The sequence below is a fragment of the Solenopsis invicta genome, chromosome 13 (genome assembly GCF_016802725.1).
Source record: "Solenopsis invicta isolate M01_SB chromosome 13, UNIL_Sinv_3.0, whole genome shotgun sequence".
In the NCBI taxonomy this organism is placed as follows: Eukaryota; Metazoa; Arthropoda; class Insecta; order Hymenoptera; family Formicidae; genus Solenopsis; species Solenopsis invicta.
Genome location: NC_052676.1, coordinates 9417754 through 9436331, shown reverse-complemented (window position 1 = coordinate 9436331; position 18578 = coordinate 9417754). Strand labels below are relative to the sequence as shown.

Genomic DNA, 18578 nt, shown 5'->3' with positions numbered 1-18578 from the left:
TAAGTGATAGATGATTTGCATAATCTCATTTTTGCTACAATCGCACACATCATCTCGTTATATCATGCTAGTCCCTAACTGAATATATTTCGTCCTTTGTTAACCTCGTCATTTATTTATAAAAAATTAAATAAGTAAAGAACTACGTTTGCGAAATTCAATGACTACAGTGCCTTTAAAAAAGCGTATAAATTTATATATAAAAGATTGAAAATAATATGTATTGGAATTTCCAAATTCATCACAAGCGAAACATTTGATAAAAATATGCTTGAGATAAATGTTTTACAGATAAGCACAGAAAAAGGGCACTTTTAGCTTTTTTTTTTTAAGGTAATGATTATCTTTGTAAAGAATATTTTCTTAACAGTAACACTGTGTGAGATGAATTTTAGATCACAATCCAAACAAGATGATTCTTATAAATTTTTTATTACTAAAAACGAATCCGTTAATAAAATTGCTCTATCACGTCACATTTCAAAGAAAATTGGACTTAAAGATGCTAAAAATGTCATTTTTAAGTACTTTAAGCCCAATTTTCGCAAATATATGATGTGATACAGCAACATTCGTTTACGGATTTGTCTTCAGTGATAAAAAAAATGTATAACAATCATCTTGTCTAGTTTGTGGTTTAAAAAATAATTTTAATTTGTCACACAATGTAATCTCAAAAATCTCAAAATACATTATTTACTTGAAACAAGTCACGTTTACTTAAAATAAGTTATGTGTAGACAGAAAAAAATATATTTGAATTAGATAAATATTACTCATTTCAAATATTTCATATGTTTATATGTCCGTAAATCTAAAAGTTTATTAAATTTATTCACTATATGCTCTGAATCCTAGTAATTTATTACTTTAATCAAGAATACAAGATTAATTAAAACAAAAAATTCATTTACTTATTACTTTGATTTTTCTTCGATATAATTTTGTAATATTCTTTGAAAGAGGATAAATTCTTTTTTTCTCAGACTATAACAAATTTTTTAAAATTTGTGATGAGTGTATTTTAAGACAATTATCAAGAAAATATTCTTTGTTAAAGATTATTGTTACCTATGAGAATTAAGAAAAAAATCAATTAAGTAAATATTTTTTTAAGCAATAACATTTAGTAGTTTATGTCAAAGTATAAAATAGATTAAACATTACATTGAATTTTATTTCATTCAAAAAAATATCAATAATGTTGATATTTATAAAAAGTATGTTGTAAAAAAATTCTTATTACGTATTATATAGTATCTGTTGCTTAAAATCACTCAGAAAAAAATTAGTTGAAATACTAAAATATTCAGTCCGATACGTTCAACTAAGTATTGAGGTGGTTTAATGAATTCTTTTAAAAAGTGTTAACAGTTGACGTGAATAAACTATACCCTTTTTTATGCAACTAAATAGTTGTTAAATTAATCCAATGTTTAGTAGTATCGAATTAAATAGTTTTAGTTTATCAAGAAATTTTTTTCTCAGCATGTAAAATTTTTATATGAGATATTTTTTTAAACATTTAGTTTTCAATGAGTACTTGGGATCTCGATACGTTTTCTCACTCTATATAATTGAAATTGAGACAGAGATTAGATGCGCTAATCAAAAATTAATGAAAACTGAACGTATGCTTAACATTTACTAATCTCTCAACGGTGTATTATAAACAGATAATCAAATATGACTCCTCGATACGGTTTAATCTTATTAAATTTCACGAAGTCGAGAGTCTATTATTAATTCGTTCTTGATAAGATTAATATAAAATGAGATAAAACGGAGAAAGAAGAATAATTGACATGAGATAAATAACAAGTGTTAAAGAGCATATAATATCACAATGATGTGAGCGGAAGGGAAAGCCGAGGGCGATTAATTATATTTGTTAATCAGGAAGAACACACGGCACAGATAAAATATACGATGAATAAATAAAGCTTGAATTAAATTAAATCGTTAACAAAGGTTAGAATAAAAAAAATATAATTTTGTTGCGCATGCAATGTAGCAGACTCACCAAGATGCGACAACGAATATGGATCTGAAACAACAAACAGTCACGATTAAAATGCAGATTTTAATGGCTATACACGACTTGCGCAGATGCTCAATTAAACATGCACCTATCAATTTATCAACAAACAATTGATAACAAACAAAGTGAGGCACGACTCGCTCCGGATGGAAACAAAGCAACAGTTTATCAAAAGATATAGATAAAATACTTTGAACTTGGTCTAAAGAATGTAACGTAAATTATACATAACTTCATATAATTAATTAAAATTACATAACCATATATAATTAGGTATACATAATTAGACGTAATTTTATAGTTTTTGAGTCGCTGATTGATTCCGGTTTTGTTTACCTGAAGTATCTAAATGGGAAAATGCTCAATTTGTAAAAATTTATTTTAAAAGGTCAAAATAAATTTCTTTTAATAATAGTGTGATTAGTGCATTTTGTTAAAATTTAACTATTTCTTTTACAGTTTATTTTTATGACAGTTAAAGCAAAGCCCACGCTCGTCGACTCTGTTAGATTTAACGTTTCGGAAGTATTCAATTATAAATTTTCTTCATTTTTAATAATTATAAAAGTTACCGGAATAAATTTACTAAAAAAATGTATTTTCTCTCTCTTTCTCCCTAATCATACTATTTTATCAAAATTAACAAATTCAATTTACATTGCATGAAAATTCCCTGTACATAAATTGTACAGTAACAAAATGTTGAGCGACATCGTAAAATTTCATAGTACATTTTTCAAAATGAAAAGGAACGACTTTTCGTGTAAAATAGATGGAACGTAAATTATAAGCAAGAAAGATTTTTATGAATTATTATATTTCTTGCATACACGCGCCGCGCGTTCATTTTAATCAGCGCGATAAATTTGTGTGATAATTAAATATCAGATCGTGAAGCAACTCTTTTGGCACTTTTGCCTCTTTGACTATTCACTCGACTTGATCGGCACGAGTCATTGATCTTCCGTATGGTTTCGTCAAAATCGATTGTCTTTTCCTTCTTCTTCTTCGTTTCGACTTTATCTCTTTGTCGAGGATTATTATAGCACGTGCGCGGTCCGCGTTCAAGGCCCGCCGACTGAATCTATCGACGCACATGAAGCTAGATGAAGTAGTAGGGAAAACCTATTTATAGATTACAGGCTGCTTGGTCTTTCTCGAGGAGGAAAGTAAAAGAATAGAGTGATCGATAGGACTTTCCTTGGTATCCCGTTCGTGATGTCACATTATAAATGTTTTATACCCAGCCGATCGATAATCATTTGATGAACTTATTAAAAGAATAGAAGAATTACAACTGCAATTGTACGACATTTTTTTTCAAATAATTTAATTATGATACTCCTCAAGAAAAAGAGTGAGCACAAGAGCGAAGGTAATTGTTTCCTATTTTTTTTTGGACTCTGAATAAAATCTCTTTATTTAAACTTTTTTATCAATTTTTTTAAATTAAAATTGTGAAAAAGCAATTTAGTATATTTTGACATATTACTATTGTTTACAACTATTATAACTACATTATTCTTATAACTATTGCAATCAAAATTAAGTATGTTGTTAGGATTTTTTAGCTCTTACAAAAAATTTGTTGTGTCAATTATATAATTAAACAGACATTTATGATTAATACAGGATATTGTATTAAAATTGCGATTTACATAAGCCATTATGGTACGAATATTTTTTACTGTTATTTAAACTTTGAGGTTTCTCGCTAAACATTAACCTGATATTAAAGTTGATAAAATCATTTTAATTTATATGTTAAACACGTATATACAATATAAATTATTCAAAAAATTAAAACATTTTTTTAATTTTGATCTTTTTCCTTATATTTCAGTATTTTGAATTATGAACTTTGACGTTCGATCAATATTCAGAAACTTGGAAAATCCTTATACGTAAATGATATAATTAAAATACATTAATATATTAAAATATACTTATGAAACACGTCGTTATAAATACAAGAATGTTTTATTTCTACACAAAAAAAGTTAGTATTAAATCATCAATTCATTGTTTTATATATAAGCAAGAATATGAAATTTTCTTAGAAGATATAATTTCTTCATGTAAGCAAATTATGTCTGTTTAAGATTATATACTCTTCCAAAATTTTGTATACTTATTTATATAAATATATGAAACCATGAAATATTGATTTGATTCTAATTTTTTTTCTGTGTACAATACCAGCTAAAGATTATCAGAATTTAAAAACTGTAGGCTTCTTAGCTTTGATTTTTCTTTCCTAATTAACAACAAAAAATCGTAAATATTTTGGCTCTGTAAGCAACTGCAAAGAATAAACAATAAAAAAATTAGCTTATAATGACTTATACAGCGAAAATAATCCTATATCTTATTTCAGTTTTAGATGAATAACTTTTAAACAAGTAAATGAACGTTTACACGAATATCTATTACTTTTATTAGTGTATACAAAAAAAATTAAAGAGAATAGTTAAAGAGCAAGAGTCAAATTGAATCTAAGTACTATCAAATATTTATTATTGATTGTATCGAAATAATCTTTACTATGCAACAATGCTTCGATTGCAAGTTACACTCACAGTATCACGTTAAATACAGTTTGAATTATATGTAAAGTGACAACGCAATGCCCTATCATTTTTTCGGCTGTACATCAAGCCATTTCAGTAATTCAATAATATTCATATTTTAAGATACAGTCGCGTTTTTTGTCATTTGTTTTAAAAACGCATTAATTTTTAATTTGCAATACTACTTCCTTATCGAAGCAAATATGTGCTATAAAATTTACATAAGAATCACACACACGCACGCACGCACGCACGCACGCACGCACGCACGCACGCACGCACGCACGCACACACACACACACACACACACACACACACACACACACAAGCAAATAAAAATTAAAAATAACCTTTAAACCAATAAGAGAATTATGCTCAAATTTTACACAGGTGTTCAAACATAATAGAACAATCTATAGAAATCTGTTCAATCTGTTATATACTGTACAATTGTTAAATTGTAATAATACTTTAAGATGTGACATACATCCTTTACGATTTTAATAAAACTTTATCTCTCTCTCTCTCTCTTTCTCACTTTACATAGTATTATAATATCTCGTATTATTATATAATAATTTGTCAAAGTATTATATAATTATACAACTTTTTTGCAATTTTATTCACAAATTTCTCAAAATAGTGACGTGCAGCTATTTAAAATACAGCTTAAATGGCTGAGACAAAATTCGTTTTCGTGCATTTTCTTCTTGTAATCAACTTTAATAGAAAACGGAAAGCATTTCACACAACGTATTTCTCAAAACATTTCAAAATTTAACATTTGTTTAAATTAAAAATAAATATTAAAATAAATATAAAAAATAAATATTAAAATATAATATGTATTTTATTATACCTATTTAATCTAATTCAATCATCCTTAACAGAAAGAAGACTAAGAAGAATTAAGAAAGACAATCGTTTCGTTGAAACCAATTAATTTATGGATTGATAATTAATCTCAAGTGTGTTGTTGCCAAAATAATCACTTCTTAATCTGAGAACCACTGTGATCAGCATATTTTGTTATACTAATCAATGTTTGTCTATCTTGAAACACTTCATAAAACGATCAAGTTATGCAATTCATCCTATTATATATAATGTATCGATAACGCGCACTCTAGTGATTCCCACATATCCGGGTTACGTTTCTGCAGTGTGATTCCTTCAAGTGTGTTAATTAATCTTTTGAGAGCACACAGAAAGTTATCTCGTTTTATGATTTACTTTCTGCACAACACTTCTGCATAGCACGTAATTTAATTATCCGTAGTTATTATCCGTAATTATCTGAATCGTATCGGAATTCCCGGAGTACCTTCGAGCGTGATAATTTATATTAATTTAATGCAATCAGTTACGAATTTTTCGGCTGACGTCTCTCACGTGATACTCACCAGCTGGTGACTTCCCTGTCTAACGAAGGAAATTGTTTTTGCACACGGCGACAGGTGTGCCTCGTCAATAACATTTATGTTTTAACCTTGCACCGTCGAAATGTGGAATAAATGCCTGACTTAGAGATAAAATTGACGTAAAATATTATCGCGTTGCGTAATCGCAATTAGACGTTTCCAAGCCTTCTTTTTATCTGGACCTAGTGTTTCTAATGTCAAGGTCGCCAATGCGATATGATATTGTTCGCAAAATATCCTAATCTATCGAACTATGTTCTACCTATTTTTTCTACGTACCTCATCGTTAGAAATCGACTTAGTGGACCGTAATAACATCATTGAGGAAAATTATACAATTTTTATTTAGTTCTTAAGAAGTAAAAAAAAACATAACTATATTTGAAGGGAAAAGATTAAAAAATATTTGAATTTTTTAATATAAATTTAATTATTTAATTAATTGATTGATTAATACTATTTGACTTGAATCATTAGTGAAAATGGTCATTTTTTAAAATTAATTTTACTAATTGATTTTTTTTGTTTAAAGTATTTACAGTCACTCAACTTTATTTAACCCGGATACATAAATATACATTAAAGTGTAAATAAAAAACTGATTTATATTATAAAGTGAAAAATATAAAAAATGTATTGTATTTTTTAAAACAAAGAGATGCTAATAAGATAAAAAGATAAAGATTGAAAAAAATGTTTCGGTTAAATCGATCCTTGTAAAAGTTTAATTATATATAATAGTATTAATATAAAATTTTCGAAAAATGTTCTTTATAATCTACAATATTTTATCTTAATTATTTAATAATCACGATATTTCATCTTGATTATATTCTGATACAGAATATCACATATCTCTATTCATTTTGATACTTTAATATCTTTAAATACAAAATGACTAGACCTATATCTGTATAAAAAGAGACTTATAATATGCAAGCAAAATAACTTGTTACTAAAAATAAATGTATATTATTAGAAAAAAAATTATTTTTATCTCTTACATTTTGTCTAGTTATATTTAACGTTAATTTTTTAATCTAAATATTAACGTTCTTTACTTCTCTTAATGTGTAAACTGTTATAGATAAAAAAAATTTGTGGATTTTAACACAAAGCAGGCTGAAAAAATTTTTAGAAATTTTCAGACAAAGCAAGCTGAAAAGCATGAAAATTTATCTTCTTTTGAATCCAAGTTTTCTCGTCTGAAATTATTCGATATCGCAATTTTCTTCAGAAGAGCCAATTAAATTAGTTTATGCATGCTTAAAGAAGGGAAACGGAAAAGGGGGAAGTTCATGCGTCACGACGGACACGCGTGCGTCGCTCTAAAAGCCACGGATTGCCACCCTAAATGTTGTGACTATTTTCGAGCCGTGGCCTGGCAGAGCGCGAAGTTTATATCTGAATGTGTGCACGAGAGTGAAAGCGGCATTATTTTCGGCTGCACGCGATTCAATTTAATCCTACGAGTTCCCTTTAGCTCCTCATCGGACGAGAGAAAATCTCGAAGACGGGAGAAGTATCGTATTCAAATCCGGAAGCTACCGATTCAAGAACTGAAACTCGACCTCTCGTTACGGCACATAAGTGCAATACACAATGCAATACATTTTCAAGATAACTTTCCCTTCCGTTTAATTCTAAGAAAAGCTAGTTAAGGAGCTAGAAAGTATTTACATTTGCACAACTTATTCTATACAAATTACAAGGACAGGATGTTGGAGAATCTAGAAATTCGACGAGCGTAAGGAAAAATTTTTACCTATTAAAAATCGCATCTTTAGGTAATTAAGTAAAACGAGCTTCAAAAGCGACATAGGTAGTAATGCTACTTCTTCCTTTTCTTTTTGTACAATATGAGTTATCTGTACGAAATTTACAAGTTAATATATATAAAAATTTCCTAGAAGCTTCGATGTGAAACATTTATCGCGATTTAAATTCTAACAGAAAATTCTCTCTCGGTCCCGTAAGTAGCGTTTATGTGTGCTTACGAGTTAGAAAATGCTTATAATCGCTAATGTAAGCCAACGCAGTGTTCTTCGAGTGGAACAAAACAACTCCCCCAAGTTAGGTATAATTTAGATATATTGACAATCCCTGTACAACTACTTGGTAGTTTGTCAATACATCTAAATTATACGTAACTTGGAGAAGTTGTTTTGCTACATGCTCGAATTGCGTTGGCTCGCATTGATGCAATTATACATATTTTATTTACTTGACGCATTGTTAGTCGTTAGAGCTAGTCCTATTTACTTATAGAAAATATTTACACTTGCAAATTGTTGCACATAAGTTACAACGGTTATGCAACGTTCGTGAATTGTTAAAATTTGATGTAAGGAGAAATGCTTGTACATACGTTCTTGACACATTTTTATCCTTCACAAATATAGGTCATCAAAAGGAACTTACGTACGCGTCAATAGTTTGGAATGCCACTACATCATTGCACATTCTGCCACTGCATTGTTAGTAAACAACGTTGTTATTGCCGGTTACTTGTTGTCGATTAAAAGCGAATTTACTTGAAAACGTAACATCACAAAGAACCAGGAAATGAAGAGTAAACTAATCTCTCATGAGTTCTAGCAAGTAAGCATAAACAAGTTTACTATGTTAGCGTATTTTTTCCTTGCTGATCAACATCGATAGATGGTAAATAAATCGATGCCAATCGAAGTACGTAATCGGGAAAAATAAAATTATTTTAATTAATTCTAATTAGTTGGCATGACGTTTGATTATATATTATTGTTAACCAGGGTGTTAGGTAAGTTAATATATACTAAATTGAGTTAATATTTAACTAAATTGAGTTAAAGTTAATGACTTATAAAATTAATTTAGTTATATTAAAATTGTGAATACGAAAATAGAAAACTTTCAATTAAAAGTTGTTAAGAAAGTTAAAGTTAAATTAAGTTAAATACTAAAGATTGTAATAATTATAAAAGTCGTTATTTATATTAAATTAGAATGTCAATTTTTAAAAATTAGATTACTCTAAGTAACAAAATACTTACAATATGGATCATCAAATAAATTTAACATTTTATTTGTAAAATAAGTTTATATGAGATAACAAATAAATACTGTTTTTTTTTGTAAGAATGTATTATTTTTCTTCATAGTTTTTCTCTTTTATACAAGTAATTTATTAACTTAAGAAAGAGCAGAAACGTTTATTTTTTAATTAATTTATATATAATAAATTTTAAAAGTTACTTATAATTTAATTTGCAGTTAATAACCGTATCGTATAATCATTGCCTAATTTTTGTGTTGTTTATTATTTAACCTTTTAAGCAGTTATTATTATTATCCCATTATTTATTAAAATTACAAAATTTATAAATATTATTTTAAAATATCCAATTAAATCATTAATAATTTCTAATGAATTAATTATAAAATAAATATATTTCTATATTGAAAATTTATTTAAACACTACTTAGTGCATTGTTTTGAATCTTAATTGACCTTTATAATTATTAAATTATTGTTTTATAATATTGACGCATAATATGATATATGATACTATTGTATTAATAATAACTAAAATGATGCATATTGTTTAATCAATAAAATAAAAGACTATGGAGCCGAAATTTAATTTCGTCGTCCGCTAAATACTAGAAAATGCATTATTTAATAGGGAATACGATTAGTCGATGCTTGTTTGTAATCAAAAAGTGACATCATGTGAGAAAACAACAATATTATCAATGAAATAAAACTTCAGATAGCAATACATCGAAGAGGATCAAATTTGTAGATAAATGAGCATCAACATTCCCAAGAAATGCAGCTTTATGACGTAATTAATTCTTGTTTATTATCTTAATCGTACCTATCGTAGTATTACGTTAGATAAATAAAAAAACTGATAACTTTTTCATATAATTAATCTTTCTCGTATTCAATCCTATAATAATACAATCGATCTTATAAATAAGTGTTTGTCAGATAATTGTAAGATGTCCTCGTTTCCGTGAAGTTATAATATCTTTGCGTTTTACTTGACTCATGCAACGCCTTCAATCGAAAACAATTATAGCATGCGCAACAATGAGTAAGTTGAAGTTCATACTTCACGGAAAAAGACAATTATGGTTAAATTAACAAGTGTGTTTGATTAAGCAAATTTTGGCGTAAACACAATTTTACGTTATTATAATCAAATATTTTGTTATTATGCAATCATTTAATTGCAACATCGATTAGAATTTGATTAATGCTTATTATATGTAATAATAATATCCAATTGTTTTATTATTATGACTGATACTAAGAAAAAAGAGATTGAATTAACATATACAGGGTGATGATTAATGAATGTTCCCACTTTTTATCATCGAAGCACGCATTTGTGACTTCTAATATAATAATATGTTAGAAATACGTATCCGTCGGTAAATCATACTCCAATGGTAAAAAGTGGGAACTTCATTAATAATCACCCTGTATGATACATCTGGTTAAAAAGGTATTAGTGGAATTAAACAAAGTTCTGGTTATCATAACTAAATAATTTAATATTCGCAACCATAACATTTGAACGGAGTATGCCTCTTCTACCTAAACCCGCTCGAATACTTTAATTTAGTGAAATATTTTTCATGATATTGCGTATGTGCGACCATTTTTTCATTTCTTCGTATAAATATTGTGTAAGAGATAGCTTACACAGATAAAATAGGTAAAAAAATATCGGATTCTTTGTGAGTGAAGATATAAAGAATATATTGAAATTTTCAAAGATTCGTATAGTTTGATATATTTATTACGAGATTCAGTTTTGAATGCATGCTACTCATCTCGTTCTGCGACTATAAAGGTTTTTGCACAATGCGAGAGAATAGCAATAAGAATAATGATTGAAATGTTCAACCAATCAAAAACTGCGGAAAATATTTGCGAACCAATAAGAAGCTGTAAAATCAATATTTGTGTTTATTCTCTATTGCTATCGCTATTCTCTCGCATTGTGTAAAGCGTTGTCTACAATACAGTCGTTACGATGTTACGACGTCGCGACGGACCAATCAAAGACAAAAATGTATGACTTTTTCTTCTTTGATTGGTCCGTCGTAGAGTCGTAACATCGTAACGACTGTATTGTAGACGACGCTTAAGGATCTTAAGTTGTGCGTTAGCTTGTAATGGCTGGGCTCTGATATCGTTCACATTATGTATATTTTTAGATAGCACACGATAGCCATAGGGTGTCCATATGGCCGTCTTTAGAGAAGATTTGTGTTATTGGCATTATATAATTTTAAAAATCACGATCATATGCACATAAGATTTCAAGACTCGTAGTGTATATCCAAATACAGCCAATATCTTGGTATTAAGCAATCTAGTTTTGCATTTTATAATATTATTAAACACTTTATAAAGCATTTCTCTATTTAATTGTGTTATTTTCTGTACTTATTTATATATTTTCTGATTAATTAATTAGTATTATGTAAATGAAACCTAATATGACTGGAAAGTATAGCAACACATTTAAAGAACAAGAATGGGCTACTATTGAGCATTAAAAATTTTTATAACTTTAATATTCACATATTAATACCTTTTATCATAATAATTTAATATTTTTTAAATGTAAAAATTAAACCATATTCATATATAAATTGTTGTAATTTTTATAATATACAGGGTGGGCCATAAGTCAGTTGTCAAAAATGCGTTTGGTGCAATAATATTTTGACAACTGACTTATGGCCCACACTGTATTTTCTAAAACTTAAGTAAGGTTGATTAAAAAAAAAAAAAAAAAAAATTTAATCAAGTTCTTTAAAACATTTGTTATTACAGGATGGCGAGGAAATAATTCAATTTAATGTCAATAAGAATATATAAAAAAATATAGAGGAGAAGAGAGTAATATGGTACCCATTTCCATTTTACTGAATGCTTTGTTTATAATCAATATTTTATATTGAAATTGGAGCGATTCTATTCGTCAACGTGGTGTTTAACTGGTTCTAAACTCAAAGTAATGAAACATTTATTACTTAAAACGTGATTTATAAAAATGTGACGCATTGCGTAATCGGTAATAGAACAAAGTGGTAATATGGCTAGCCCAAAAATAATTTTTTTAAAAATTGGTTTAGTTTTACGTACAGCATTTTGTTACAAAATTATATATTTTTATTAATTGAATAAGAATGCCTTTTACGGTCGCAGCTAGGTCTTCGTGCTTGTATTGTTTGTGTGATTTTATATACTTTCCTCAAGTTCATTATATATTTTTAATTTTACATTATTTCAAATTATTCTGATTTAAAAGTTTCCTACATTTAAAAACATTAGAGATATTAGAACTATCATTTTATCCTTGTTTAACATTAAACAACAAACATAAAATGATATCACTAATATTTCTGACATCGCCGTTTAGAGTAACAATCGATTTATCGAAAAAATATTTCGATATAAAAATTTTAAAAAACCATATTAATAAAATCCCATGTTATTGTTTAACTTTGCATGATTAGAAGTGTGTACAGCTGAATAAAATGTTAAATAATAAGAAAACACTCGAGTGTACACACATTCGTGTGACAATACGCTCAAGTTTAAAAACATTGAGAAAGTATATGTAATTAAGCAATACATTTTGCTAAAATGCACCTTGAAAAAGTTTAGAAGTGCTCAAAAGTAAAAATACTTTATACACAATTGTTAATTATTGTGTACCGACATATTAGCGCCATTAAAAAACCACGGACTACTAATTGAATAATTCCATAAACAATTGTTAGAATTTGTCACCTAATAACAGAAATAATGAGAGTATAGCCATAATATCCACAGTAGCCATAATAACCTCTTTCTCTATATATTAAGTATACATTACATTTGTAATAATTATTATTTTGTAAAGATTGTACTGTAAATGCTTCTTTATTGATAACAAATGTAATAATCACTTTTTTATTACTAATAAATAAAGTACATCGATGTTCATTCTTCTTTTATCCCCTTTTATCATTAAAATATAAAGTTCTCTTGCTAACTTTATTTTTACAACTTTATTTTTCGCACGTCACTAAGTAACTATCCTTTTTGAAGGATTCTCGTAAAAGTTCGAAGCAGCGTCGCGATTCTTCCTACTTCCTTGTTAGACTCATACAGCTTGACAAAGAGTAGACGAAGCGAAATCACGTTTTCCACTGACGCAACGGCGTGATCGTTCGAACACGAGCGTTTCATTCTCCATAATTAAACGGTAGGCAAGGTAGAAGTTGTCGATGGCGGCGCATTAAAGGTTTCGCGAACAATTCCTGCAGCGCTTTTGCAACTCGTCATCGGCGCGTGCGGTTGAGAAACCGCGAACTTGCCAATTTTGTAAACTATACGGTGCGACGTAAATATGTAAATTGTTTTATATACGATTAATGTGCATGTATTAAAGTAAAAAAAAAAAAAAAACACTTTAATCTCAAGGCTAATGAATCTGCGTGCGAGATATGGGAGATATAATAAATATTACACAAATGCAATTTCATATAAAATAAACTTTAAATAATAAGAATTTTTTACATTTTTTTTGTAAATTTTCCATGTAAACTTCTGTTCTAGTAATTAAATCTTAATTAAAATTTTTCTAGAGACTTAACAAATATCATTTAATTTCTCTGGAAATTCTCATATTTTTTTAACTTTGAATTCCGAAAGCTTACTTTACTATTTGCAGCTATACCGTATTGCATTTTAGAACCATCGAAGCTCTATTTTTCTGCGAGCTCATTAAGCCATGCTAAAAAAGAACAGCCAGGTAGACAGTGCTGGCGGTGCATTGACGCTGCACACGCAACGGTTGCACGCGTCTCGCATTACAGTGTGCACATTTAAATTCAAAGTTTTATTACGACACGTATACAGACACGAAACGTTACACTGTGTCGAAGCAATTGAGAAATATAATTTCGCAGATTATATACGTGTCAATAATTCATGAAATACAAAAAAAAAAACGAAAAAAGAAACAGTGAATGCAATCTAAGGTAATTGTACCCTATACGTAGTGCCTAATATGACCTACTTGCTGTTTTTAAGTAGTTACGTGGTGAATTGAATAAATAACACTACGTCTCATAGTACAGGCTGTCACTGTGACTTGCTTGTAACAATTAATTACTCAGTTTGTGTATTTTGTTATTGACAATGAGGTTGAAAGTAGAATTTTCCTGATTATATTTCTTACTATATAATCTAATATTTCATGAGAAAATTACTGCTTTCCGTAATTATCAAATAATTATTAATCTGTTATTGTTGTAGCTGTATTTATATTTTACAACGCTGTATTTTATTTATATTATCGCCATAACGTCCTGCTTATAATCAAAGAAAAAATACTCTTTGTAAGGTAGAATAATCTAGCCTCAATGAATGTACACATATTGATTGTAATGTTTTTCGGTACTTTTATTGCATCAGATCATAAATTTTTAATCCGTACGTTTACTAAACTGTGATTTATAAACCACAGTTTTAAGGAAGAAAAATTAAGTTAAGTCAATTGTTTATTTAACAGAATGTTGACAAATATGTTCTTTGTGTACTCTTAAACTTGTACATACCTCAATATGTTAATAAATTAATAAACTTATAAACGGATCATCATTGAATTAATTATTTTATAATCTGTTTTTCACGTGTTGTGAAAAAGAAGAAAAAAATATATAAGTAAGCTATATTGAAATAAATATGTACCCAAAATGGTCTAAATAGTACCTTTTCTAAAAATCTTCACTCCACGTAAAAATTTGAAATTGTTCCAAATTTTAAATTAATGTTTAGAAATGTTTCCTACTTTGAATCCGGCCATCAGTTTTTAATTTTGAATTCAACAAAAAAAAATTAGAAAAAATCATTTAGGTAAGCTATATAGAGTATAGTTATTATATTTTAATATCTTAATTATATATATTTTAATATATAGAATATTTAGAATCGGTAGTTCCATGTCTGGATAAAAACTATGTGGTAAATATCAAATCTAGTAGATAAACGTCTACACATCCATTAAGTCTAGGCATATACATATAATATAGACATATAGACATTTATCCTTTACATAATTTACCACAACTGCGTGTACTATTTATCCCAATTATGTATACATACAAGTGTCTGTCCTCATTCCTTATATTTTTGGAAAACGGTTTTAACACTGGGAAAAAAGTCTTGTTGCATCATTTAGAAATCTGATAGATTCAATCAATACGCCTGATTAAAAACGAACGAATCAGAAATCCTGTAAGAATTACCAGATTATAGTAAAAAAATCTATCAGACGTTCTGATTATAATAAGAATCCTATTGTGATAACCAAAAAATCTACTTGGCTTCATCAGAAATACTCAATCATACAAGTTTTGTTAATATGATCATATCATTTGTTTTCAATGAAATTAAGAAAACCGATGACGTATTTGATCATTACAAGAGACTTCAATTCTTTGAAAACGATTGAAAGGTAAAATACTCTTACGTATTTTGTTTTTCATAATTTTGAACCAATTATATGAAGTAGAGACTTTGTAGGCACTCTGTATATAATAACAACAATATGAAATTGTTTGAAAAAATGATAATACGAGTTAATATCCTGAATATACTTAAAATTCCCTCTCAAAGATTCCTTCTTGGCTCATTAGTCGTGTCTGAAGTTGGTCCTCTCGACGAGTCGTTAACGTTCTTCTTTTAGTGATCGTCTGCTCACTCCGGGCAGTATACTCTTCGCGAGGTGGAGCACCTCGACGTTCCGGATAAATAAGGATCACATCTCTCGAGAGGACATTGCCCATACGCGACTTGTTGCTAGGCGCTCCGAGGTCAACCGTTATAGTTCCGTCGAGTCGGTTCGAAGAGAGATTAGATATCCCAATCTAAATATCCGCTACTTTTATGCTACCGTTCACGGATTCCCACGAGGATCAGTGTATCGATCGTGTGCCTTGGCAAAATGTCTCACATGGAATCGTAAAAATAAATAGTAAAACTTCATTCCGCAATAATATTACAACAGGATTAAAATTTTATTAGGAATATCTTATTTCCTTGAATTTTTCACATATTCGTCATTTAACAAAATAATCGTTCGTATAAAAGATTGAATCGGGAAATCCAAAGTAGTTGCTTCTCGATAAATGGCTTTTCTACGAAAAAATAAAGAAAAATAGTTCCTTGAAGTAACGTTATCTTTAAAGCGAAGCTATCGCAATCGTTATATCACGATACATATATATATATTTGCAATGATTACAAATTAATTAAAGAATATATTCGCAAGGCGCAAGTTTGTTCATTTCAGGCTTACTCACTCGCGTGCAATGGCTCAGAGTCGAACCTGTAGAACGAAGGTCTTTACTGCGAGAGGCGTTTCGCTTTACTTTCGTTTGCGCGATCCATTGTTTGCGCAAACAGTTCCGATGCTCGGGATCTAATAGACTGGCTTTCCATCGACCAATTGGCCGCGGCAATTGGTAAACCAATTAGAGCCAATTACACGCGTCACATCCTCTCGAGACGCGCAAAAAAGAGTCACGACTGTCGAACGTGAAACCTAAACTCCCGACGGGTGCGCACGTGGCGCGTGCGTGCACCACGTGCACACCCTCTGTCTTCTCTCTCCCCCCCGCAGTTTGTTATAGTGATTCCTATCATCTCGTTATAGCGCTTAATCATCAAATTCACGAAGAGAGGCGGATTAGATGACGATCATTTTACGCTCGGTGTCGCTAAGAATATGATGTACAATTAACCCTCCTTGACGAACGTTTCACCTGCCTATGCCTTCCAAATGTTTAATGTTTCAACACATGGCAAATATATAAAAATATAGTTTAATATAGTTTTTTAAATTTTGATATTTTTCAACAATTTATAAATTAATTTGATAAACAATTTATAAACAATGTATAACCTAATTTATAAACATATTTATCTTGTTCAATTTTTTAAAAAATAAACTGTATAATATTTATAAAATCGTTATTTATATTATGCATTGAATAAATGTAGGATCAATGTTGAATCAAAAAATCAATGTTGAATCAAAGTTGAATTGCAATGTCTAAATAAATTCAACGGATATTGGATCTTTTTGTGATGTCGTTTTAACGTTGAATCTATATTTCACGATGTTGCTGAGATGTTGATTCAACATTAGTATGCTGCATGGGATAAGGGACTTAGAACTGAGTTAATTAATTGTTACTGCTGATTCTTACAAAAAAATGATAAATATAATAATAGGGGAGACCGGGGCTATTCGTTAGACCTTTTTTTCTTTTGTGTCTCCTAATTTCTATATTCATTAAAAAAAAAAAAACATGGAACGGTTTAAAAGGTTAAACCTTCCGCTTCACAATGCCGGTATAGATATAACATAGAAATGTACTTGCTTTGAAGTACATGTAAAAATGTCGACTAATACCAAAAATTACGAATAGCCCCAAGCCCGGGGTAATTCGTAACTAATCCGAGAATATTCCGAAATTTGTGTTATAAGTTGAAGGATTGTAAAAAAGATGTTGTAAAAATTTTCTTTTATTTAACAAAGGATATAGGTACAAAAAACAAATGCAAACATACACGTTCGCATGTCCTTTTATGCCATCGGTGTGACAGATTTCCTAACCTCACAAGTGTTAATCTTTAACGCTTTATAACTTTCTACCTGCTTAAGAGCAACGATTTTATATTCATATTCATGTTCTATGTACTAAAATACACAATATTATCAAGTTTGAACTAAATCAATGAAGAACTTTAGTTTATCTTAATGCTTAAAGGCCATGGCACATAGAAAAACTTAAGCAGTAAGACGTAGGCAGTAAGAAATTTAACATTTTGGATTTGCTGCTGCTTATGTTTGGCTTTATATTCTCAACTTCCATTAGCTAATTCGCTTACTGCTTAAGTTTTTTTATGTGCCCTAGCTTTAACTCTGCGTAGCGCAGATGTTCATAACTCAACCAACGTAAGGTTAGGGTTACCCATAGGCGCTGCAATCAGTATTAACGAATCGCCCCGGTGTTCGGTATTACCAATAGCCCCAACATCAACTGTGCGCATTATTGCGTATGATCGACAAAAATAGACATCACACAGTAAAAAATAAACACAGAATGTTTTAAATACATTTAACTGGACACGATACATTCAAAGTTTTCAAAAAAAACCTTATTATCTTACTTCCATTTTGAAAAAATGTTGACTATTAGAAATTACTTCGACTGTCGCAAAACACATTTTTCACTACTACGATTTCAATATGACGCCGTTGTCAACAAAACTTTGTTAGCAACATCGTCACATTAAGACGTGTTTATAGTATTTAAAGTAAATTTTTAATATATACCTATAAAAAGATATTTCCAATTATCGAATTACCCCGTCTAACGATTTGCCCCGGTCTCTCTTATATTAGATTGTACATATAGTAATAATCAAATATTTATATAATAAGTACAAGTTTAATCTAAATAACTAAAAAGAGGCCT

The 18578-nt window shown here is 29.1% G+C and overlaps 1 protein-coding gene and 1 long non-coding RNA gene across 10 annotated transcripts in view; both read right to left on the bottom strand.

The window, feature by feature from the left end:
- Positions 1 to 18578, bottom strand: part of LOC105194120 — a 153776-nt gene that overhangs the window by 37295 nt on the left and 97903 nt on the right. For 7 of the 9 annotated variants that reach the window (XM_039456846.1, XM_039456847.1, XM_026138805.2 and 4 more), the window contains one exon: positions 2024 to 2047. The exons of the other annotated variants lie outside the window; for them this stretch is intronic. In XM_039456846.1, the coding sequence (XP_039312780.1) occupies positions 2024 to 2047 (24 nt within the window). The remainder of the gene's footprint in view (positions 1 to 2023; positions 2048 to 18578) is intronic. 9 annotated transcript variants of the gene reach the window in all.
- LOC113004685 lies at positions 14959 to 18199 on the bottom strand. The gene is made up of 2 exons (XR_003269162.2): positions 16395 to 18199; positions 14959 to 16229 (listed from the first exon to the last, which is right to left on the bottom strand). It is a non-coding gene; the product is annotated as an uncharacterized LOC113004685 (long non-coding RNA).